Below are 9,964 nucleotides of genomic sequence, written 5' to 3'. Positions count from 1 at the left end.
AATAATAATATAATTAAATATAATAATAATAAAATATAAATATTTTATTAGAGAGTATATGTGTGTATATAATACACACATACATATGTACAGAAATTTGGTGGGTACAGATACAGAAGGAGATCTAAATATGATAAAAATATATTGTATGAAATTCACAAAAATTAAAAAAGGAAGTAAAAAGAGAAACTGGGCATAGGGACACATGCCTTTAGCCCCAGCACCTGGGAGGCAGAGACAGGCACATCTCTATGAGATCAAGTCCAAACTGGTCTACATAGTGAGTTTCAGGCCAGTTGGGGCTACAGGGAGACACCATCTCAAAAAACAAACAAACAAAAAAACCCAAGTGAACAAAAAAATGTAACATGAGGACTTGCAGAGATGGCTCAGTGGTTAAAAGAACTTCTCAACAATTATGAGGACTAGAGTTTGGTACCCAGCACTCACAAAAAGTTGGACATCTTGTGCATGCCTATAGCACCTGCTCCAAGGGAGGTGGAGACAGGAGGATCCCTAGGGCTTGTTGGCTTTCAGCTTAGCTAAGAAAATGCAAGCTTCAGGTCCAGGGAGAGACCCTGCCTCAAAGGAATAGGTAGAGATTAACAAAAGACATTTTGTGTATGCACATAGGTAAAAGTACCTGCATCCATACATGAACACATTCTCATACACACAGACACATATACAGACACACACAAATTATTTTAAGAAGAATTAACATGGAATGGTTGGGTGTGGTGGTACGTAACTGTAATCGTAAGGAACCTGAGGAAGGATGGCTGCTATGAGTTACAAAATAGCCTTGGCTACATGGTGAATTCCAGATAGCCTGGTCTAGAAACAAACAAAGAATACAAATAAGTCCTCATTATTTGGAAAAAAAAAAAAAACTTTGTAAGAAAAATAATTAAAAGTTATACACACTATAGGTATCAAGTACAAAATGGAATGCTCTATTATATATCTTATTTTTAAAATAAGCTCAACAGAAAAGAAGCCCATTAGCAGTATCTAGTGTGCAATCTTTTCTTCTACATTTAAGAGGACTCCACAAAACAACATATCCTGATAAAAGATACATGACTTCTTATTTAAAGAAGGCAATAGGCACATGTAATCCACCAAAATTAAGTGAGAGAAAAATTAGGCGCTTTCTCTCTAAAATTTCTAACATTAAAAATGCATGAATTTTTCTTACTTAGTTCTTTGGTCTTCTCCACTTCTCTTTTTAAGAAGCATGGCACCCGGGAAATGCCAATGAGATTTTCAAGCTCTCTGTTGTCCTCCAAGGCCTAAAAGAAAGTCACCTTTAATGAGTTAAATAAGTTCTCTACAGCCCTCTTCTGACCTCTGCGACACTGCATGACACGGGTGCACTCACATACACATAGATAATACACTCATACACATAAAATAAAAAAATAATAAAATATTTTAAAAAATTAAAATTCTTATGATCAGAAATTTATGTTTTCCTGGTAAGTACAGTATTGCAAGCCCGTAATCCCCAGGTAAGACCAATTTATTATCAAAAACTTTAAGACTTGACTGGACTGGATTGTCCAATATGGGGCTTCTTTCTTATTATCCTTTTCAAAAGAGATAGTGGAAGTATGAAAAATGACATGTAAGGTACAAACCTGTATACTACTTAAATTTTGCATTATCTCCATGATTTTTTCTGATGATTTTTCAATTTTAGATAGCAACACCAAGAATCTAGGAATGAACAAAAATTGGTTAATAAGACTGAGCATTTAATGTCAGAGAGATGGCTTAATGGTTAAGACTAAGCATTTAAAGGTGGCAAGTTGAGAGACTGCAGGACCTGCAGCCAGGAGCATCTCAGCGTGACATCGGTGGCTTGCTTTCTATCTTCTATGGATGGTGGTGATTCTCTTCAAGTTTGCAGTTTAAAAAAATATTTATTTATTTATTTATTACTTTTATTTTATGTGTATGAGTGTTATTATGCCTCCAAGTATGTAAATACGCTGGTATCATGCAATGCCCACGAAGGTCAGAATCCTGTGGAACTGGAGTTACGGGCAGTTGTTAGCCACCATGTGGGTGCTGGGAATTGAACCCGGGTCCTCTGTAAAGAACAGCCAGTGCTGAGACAGTCTCCCTGTAGCCCCAGCTGACCTGGAACTCACTACGTAGACCAGGTTGGCCTTGAACTCAGAGATCCCCCTGCCTCTGCCTCCCAAATGCTGGGACTACAGGCCTGTGCCACCATGCCCAGCACAAGTCTGCAATTCTAAAAGATGGCTTCCAATAAAACTACATTGCAAAAAACAGGAAACAGAACAGAACGAGTAAAAAAGTTGAAGAGGCAGAGCCTGAAGAATTTGTAGTAGAGAAAGTACTGGATCAACATGCAATGAATGGGAAAGTGTAGTATTTCCTGCAGTGGAAGGGATGTACAGATGGTGGTAATACTTAGGAACCTGAAGAAAATTTAGATGGTCTAGAGTTAATTGAAACATTTCTTAATTCTCAAAAAAGATGGTACAAAAAGAAACTCTTTATCTGATGGTGAATCTGATGATAGCAAATCAAAGAAGAAAAGAGATGCTTCTGACAAACCAAGAGGCTTTGCCAGAGGTCTTGATCCTGAACAAATCATCAGTGCCACAGACAGCAGTGGAGAATTCATGCTTCTCATGAAATGGAAGGATTCAGATGTGGCTGACTTGGTGCTGGCCAGAATTGCTTTTTTTTTTTTTTTTTTTTTCAGTCTTTTTGAGACAGGGTCTCCCTGTAGCCCCAGCTGTCCTGGAACTCACTATGTAGACCAGGCTGGCTTTGAACCCACAGAGATCCACCTGCCTCTGCCTCCCAAGTGCTTTGACTTTTTTTTTTAATAATTCACCAAAACAAAAACTAAGGGTAGTACATATGTTGATGAAATTCTATCACTGTGAATAACAAAGAAATCACTTTGGTTCAGTTGATAATTTTCCTGAAGCCATAACCTTTTAAATTAAATAGATGATTATGTAGCTAGTTAGACAGTTTAGGTTGGATAATTTTTAAAAAGTCACACCAGAATTCATGTATGTTATCACATAAATAGAGTTGTTTAGTTTCAAAGTTTGCTGCCACCAACCCAACTCTTCCACTCAGACAAGGAAACAAGACAAATTGTGGTTTGTTTTAATTAGGTAATAAGACATAAATGTATACATGAAGGCTCCTCTATTGAGCTATTCCTTTACAGAATGTTGAAATCTGTGAATTAAGAGGTTATGATTCATGGACTATCTAAGACAGTTCACAGAAATGTAATTATGGTTAGAGATGTTGACAATTTAGGACTGATGACATGAATGAGTGAACAAAATTTGGTAATATAAACTATTGACCTGTATGCTTTTTCTTAACCCTGACTCATTCCTTACTTGTGGGCTTAATATTTTCAGTATTTGGGTTTCTGGTTCAACAGTAACCAGGAAAATAACTTTGTAGTATCAGAATATTATCCAACTATATATTGTTTACTTTATTATAAATAATGGTGAACAGTGGTCAATAGTTTTATATTCCTTAAAAAAAATGTGGCAAGTTGCACTCAGCACATTAATTCTATTTAAAGAAATTCACATTCAGTTTTCTAGCCCTTTATATTTTTCAAGGTCAGAAGACAGTGTTGCATCCCCGGGAACTAGAGTTATGGACAGTTATGAGCTACCACGTAGATGCTGGGAACCAAATCCTGATCCCCTACAAGAACAACCAGTGTTCTTAACCACTGAACCATCTCTCCTTGCCCAAAGCATTCTATTATATATGTATATATATTTATTATTTTTATTTTATGTGTTTGAGTGTATTGCCTGCACGTGTGTGTATCCAAGTCGTGTAATGCCCATGGAGGTCAGAAGAGGGCATCAGATACACTGGAACTGGAGTTACAGATGGTTGTTAGCTGCCATATGGGTTCTGGGTTTGAACCTGGATCTTCTGTAAGAGCAGCCAGTGCTCTTAACCACTGAGCCATCTCTTTAGCCCCAGTGTCCTATTTTCTAAGGTATAGTTATCACCTAAATTTATTATGGAACCTAGTTCAGACATATTTGGAATGTCATTCTGGCCATTGGGACACCATATGTTATTCTAATAACATTTTATGTGTCTACTTCCCATTCTAGATGGTAAGCTCAAGGAACAAAATAGGTTTTATTCATCTGTGTAGCGTCAGCCTGTGTCACAATATTTGGCATCAATGTGCAATATATATTTGTTGAATAAATATATCAATGATCATTTTATTTTGGTTTTCTCATAATTTGATTACTGATACGGGGATCACAGCACAAGGATCTGTTTCCTGTGCTGTATCAAAGACTTGAGAAGAAACCACACAGCCACAGAAATATCTAGCCCATGCTTCCTTCATGCTGTCAGGTTCCACAATCCAATTCTCCTCATACTTGTGTTCCATGGAGGAAGGTGTTTGCACAGTCATGTTTGGGAATGCACTGTGTTAAACCAAGTTCACAGGTTTAGTCTCTTCAGGACTTTTCAGAATTTAAATAACCCAGTGGTCTTCAAAAGTAAGATGTTTGGCTCTCAAGGAACAGTTTAATTGTGACAAGTATTGGGGAAAAGTGAGATGCTACTGATATAACCCATTTCTAAGTTGAGGAGGATATATTAACTTACAACATAAGACCATGAGCTCTGAGTGGTAGAGACTTCATTTCCCATTATAGGGTGCACCACACAGAAATCATTTGGCAAATGAGATAAGCTACTTTGAAAATTTAACTCCCCTGCCTAATTCAAGCATTCCAGGAAGACAAATATAAATATTTTTCTTTTCTAGGATATACAGGCTTTTTGCAGAAAATACTTTCATTCAATGGCATCATTGCCAGATCAGTATGGAAATGGATCGGTGCTGGCATGTAAACCTGGTTTCTTGGAGCCTTTACTCTCCTGGCTTCACCATGCTACTGTGTGGCATTCTGTTCTTTCTCTGTCTGTGAATTTATCATGGAAGTTTCCTTAGTTCTACCCTAACTGGTCTATTATTATACATCAGCACAGGGAACGATGCTCCATGAGCACTAAAATTAAGGCACCGTCTACCACCACTACACAAGCACTGAAAAACATCACAAATCTTTTCCTGAAGAATGAATACTTCACAAGAGACTAATAATGCAAAGCATGTAAAATAAATACATAAACAGAATAATTCAGCTCAGTTGCAAATTATTAATTTACAAAACAAATGATTTTTGTTAAATTGCCACTTTGAAAAATGTCGATCTTTTCCTGGAAAATACAAGTATACAAGTTCAAAAAAACAACTTACTCATCATTTTCTTTTGTTCTACGTTCCTTTTTTTCGGTTAAGCTGGGGTGATTCAGTGTTTTGCTCTTTCCTATATGTGTGTAATAATAATAAAAAAGAACACAGTTAAAAAGACAATTTGTCAAATTTTAAATAGACTTGATTGCCAAATTGTAGTTACCTGTAATCCTAGCACTAGGAAAACTGAGTCAGGAGAATCTTAAGTTTGAGGCCAGTCTGACATATATAGTGAGACTGTGCTTCAATCAGAAAAACATGTCAGCATACAGAAAACATGAATTTAGAGTGCTAAATATTAAAAAGAAAATAAAAGGGTGGAAAATAAAAAGGAGGTAGGAAAAGGGTCTGTCTTATTTAAATTTTCTTTACTTCAGAAAAACTTGAACAAAAATTTTCAATATTAATTTCCTGAATTTTGTACCATATTGTCTGCGTTTAGTAAAGCTCCACAATTAAATATTAAAATTACTTTGCTTCTTCTCTTAAAAAAATCTTTTTGAAACAGGGTTTCCCTGTAGCCCCAGCTGTCCTGAAACTCACTATGTAGACCAGGCTGGCCTTGAACTCACAGAGATCCACTTGCCTCTGCCTCCCAAATGCTGGGATTAACGGTACGCACCACCACACCTGGCTTACTTTGCTTTTTTAACTTGTAATTCATTTTCACATTTTTTAGCTCCAGGAGTCAGTGATAGCACAGTTTATTTTATTAGAATTTCTACCAGGCACTCAATGCCTTCCTAAACATTTTTATTACTGCAAAAAATTAACCACATATTAGCCAATATGTGGATCAATAACAATCTTAGTCGTCTAGGTTTTTAAGTACTTTGCAGTTGCTAAATAAGAGTTTTAGTATCTCTCAGAATAACATTTTTCAGTTAATAGTCTCCTCTCTTCATTCTATTCTACTTAAAAAATAAACACAATCTATCTTATAGGGCTATGGAGTCATATGGGCATTTTTCTTTCAAGTTTACATACATGTGTTAACGTCTGTGCTCTTGACTCTTAAGTTCAGTTTTACAAAACACTGTTGATAAGTGTGTCATCACTGAATCTGGACTACATTCAGACTGTATTTGGAGTTTCTGGTAAGACTCCAGGGATCCCCTTCCTTAACTAATGAAAATAGCTTTCAGTGGATCATAAGCTGGGAAAGACAATGGTGATGACAATGGCTAACCTATGACACTTATCAGGACCAGGTACTGTTTTAAACATGTTACATATAATCATTAACCTGACCTGGGCAGGGTGACATATGCCAATAATTCCAGGATGTGGAAGATGGAGGCAGGAGGACCAGAAGTTCACCATCAGCAAGGGCTCAGCATGACTAATAAGTAAGAAGACCTGGGAAGACAAATGACTAGGTACTGATGGATAAATAACTACAAATCATGATAAGGGGCTGGAGAGATGGCTCAGTGGTTAAGAACACTAGCTGCTCTTGCAGAGGACACTGGTCCAGATCCCAACATCCACATGATGGCTAACAATGATTCAAAACTCCAGCTCCGGGGGATCTGATGCCCTCTTCTGGCCTCCTCAGGGACTACTCACACAGGATGCAATTATGTACATGCAGGCAAAACATTTGTTCATATATAAAAAGAGTTAATAAATTAAAAATGTTTTAAAATCACAATAAGGCACCTTTAATTCCAGCACTTGGGAGGCAGGGGCTACAGGGAGACCATGTCTCAAACCCTCCCCCCTCCATCACAGTAACAGTTTATAGGGCTACAGAGATGGCTTAAGAAGAAAAAGTGCTTGCCACACAACCATGATGACTAGATTTCCGTCCCAGAAGCCCATGTAAAAACCCTGCTACAGTGCTGCACATTTGTAACCTGAGCACTTGTAGACCGAGATGAGAGGCAAAAATGAGAGAGACCTTGCTTCCTAGAAGATGAAAATCAAGAACTGATTCCCAAAGCTTATCCTCTGACCTCTGCATGCAAACTATGGCACATGAGCACATGATTATGTGCACATGCAAAAATCTAAGTCATAATAAGGGTTTGTGATTTAATCCCAAGTATAATGGGAAGTGAGTAGCAACCAAAATGCCTTTGAAAATGTTACTTAAATTCCACATTATATTTTGAACAGCACTTTAAGAGGGGAAATTGTTAATAGAGGTTATGACCTCATCTGGATCTTAGATGACTTAATAAGTCACAATTTCTTATTTATAAGGAACTTACGATATCAAATAAAGACTAGGCTTTCTTATTTATAAAACATGCAAAAAATACTTATCAGGGTTATCAGTATGACCATAAATGACACAAGCTAATTCAAGTCCTTAGACAAAGTTCTCCTGTTTTGAGACATATGTGTGCATGTGTATGTGTGACAGAGTAAATTAAATATACATGCATATTTTAATGAATAACTATGTCAGAGTAAATTAAATATATATGTATAGTTTAACAAATAACTAGAATAAATCAGTAATCACCACATAGGTGAAAAATAGAATACTGCCAATACCTCAGAAACCCTTGCAGTTTGACTTTTTACAAAAGAGCATAGTTGGTATCTAAAATGTAATAATTACCCACATAAATGCCAAGGGAAACCATGTGACCAATCTTTTTATAGGCAAAAGGAATGTTCCCTTAAGTCCATATTTAATTTCAATATGGAAATTGAGTATGCATCAACTTGAAATCTATTCACATTTTCATGAAGAGACATGCACTCTCTAAGCTATTCTTAATTAAGAAGATCTATCAGGTATATAAAAACTATAGAAGTTGAGAAAATGTATACATTTTCATAAATTGTGTGAAAACAAACATAATATTAAAAGCATTTGATTAAATTAAAAACAAAGACAGTCAAAAGCTTAACATTAACGACTACATTCTGTGTTTTATTAAACAAATTAGGTAAAATGAGACTCATTTCTGTGTAGATTCTAGTATATGCTTACACTTAATAAACGCTAAACAATAAAATATGAATTAGGCCACTCACATCATATCTAAAATATATTTAATTAAATTTGAGCCTACTTAAAATTTTATATTACAGAAAATGACATGTCACCAATTCATGGCTTTTTATAATATAAAAAAATTAAGCCTATGAAATTGAGATGCTTTCAAATAGGGTCTTTCTGTAGCCCCAGCTGGCCTGGAACTCACTATGTAGACCAGGCTTGCCTCGAACACACAGAGCTCTGCCTGCCTCTGCCTCCTGAGTAACTGGGAATACAGGCATGTGCCACCACACCTGGCTGAACAATATTTTAAAATAAAGATTTTTGTATAAAAATTAGGTTATCCTCTATGGAAAATTCTATAGTTCTTTTGCAAATGCATTTGAAATTTAAAAAGAGGGATGTTAAATACAATAAATAAAGGAAAACTATATAAAAATATGCTAAATGTTGCCATAATTAAATGGACAAAACAGGGATTAAAAAATTTATAAGTATCACTCTTTAACTGGAGTGCAGCAATACCTGCTTTACATGCCCTTTAATTTATGCATATGATGGATGGATGTGAAGGGCGTGTCTATAACTATTATAATTGATAGTAGCTAAAGGCAGTCAGGCCATTATTTCTGTTTAATGGATGGGATAGTAAGGGAACAAAGTCTTCAGGAGCATTTTAAAATAAGTGCCCAGAAGGTTTACATTTATGTCCAAAGGAATATTATATCCTAGCATTTTCTATGTTAAATTCTTGGAGAAGAGAGAAAAGTCAGCTATAGCAAGAACTATATATTGCCAAATCAAAATTCTGATTCAACCAATAACTTGAAAAATCTTACCATAGTGGAAAAGAATGTTCAACTAACCATTTGATGGTCCATTTCTATGCTCTTGTTCTTTAGGGGTTGTGGGAGAAGAAAACGGGCTCATTTGACAAGTTCCAGTTGTAGGAGAATAAGCTGTGATACTTTTCCTTGAGATTTTTGAAGGATCAAATGACTAGAAATAAATAATAATTTGGAAGAGAAGTACATTTAGTTATAGATCTTTGAAAATACCTTAAATAACTCAAGAAAACTCAAATTAATATTACTTTCTTTGCTCTTTCTTCTTAAATACAATTAATTATCACCTTCAAAGTGAACATTATCCTTTTAAATGAGGTAAATATTTCAGATCACTACAATAATTAGGGCATCTCAAGTCAAAATTTATGAAAATTTGACATTAAATATTACTAACTGCTGAGATATGTCCCAACAACTTTAGAGATAAGGACAGGTACATACTCACTGTTTATATAAGATCTATAAAGTCTAATGATGGTGCCAGACCAGGAAAACCTTCAGAGGTGCTTATTACTAAGATCTACAAGGACATTCTAGGAATGATTAGTGCTCTCCTTGGCCAACCCAGTTTTCTGACAGTGTCTTTCCTTACTGTTAACCAAAACAGTGTCCAAACACTTGAGACTCATACTTAAGCCCCCTGAGAATTCGGTTTGAACTACACAACTCTCTGTAGCTTCCTCCTTTGGATCATACAGGTATTGTGTATTTTTTGGTAACTTTTTATATTTTTTTCTAAACCATTAGAATTTGTTCCTGTAAATATGATTTCTTCATTTTGTGCCCTGGAGAAATAAAAAATGTATAAGGAAGGAATGATTTAAGAGAGGT

At 35.7% G+C, this 9,964-nt stretch overlaps 1 protein-coding gene across 1 annotated transcript in view; it reads right to left on the bottom strand.

Moving 5' to 3' along the window:
• The window catches only part of Itgb3bp (integrin subunit beta 3 binding protein), a 61,261-nt gene that overhangs the window by 23,590 nt on the left and 27,707 nt on the right, over positions 1–9,964 (bottom strand). Inside the window, exons 3-6 of the mRNA XM_008831077.2 lie at positions 9,152–9,284; positions 5,330–5,399; positions 1,644–1,722; positions 1,202–1,295 (exon numbers count right to left, since the gene is read on the bottom strand). Coding sequence (XP_008829299.1) covers positions 1,202–1,295; positions 1,644–1,722; positions 5,330–5,399; positions 9,152–9,284 — 376 coding nt within the window. The remainder of the gene's footprint in view (positions 1–1,201; positions 1,296–1,643; positions 1,723–5,329; positions 5,400–9,151; positions 9,285–9,964) is intronic.

This window comes from Nannospalax galili, unplaced genomic scaffold (assembly GCF_000622305.1).
Source record: "Nannospalax galili isolate Female #2095 unplaced genomic scaffold, S.galili_v1.0 scaffold553, whole genome shotgun sequence".
NCBI lineage: Eukaryota > Metazoa > Chordata > Mammalia > Rodentia > Spalacidae > Nannospalax > Nannospalax galili.
The sequence above is the reverse complement of the archived record's forward strand: the minus strand, read 5'-3'. Positions and strand labels throughout refer to the sequence as shown.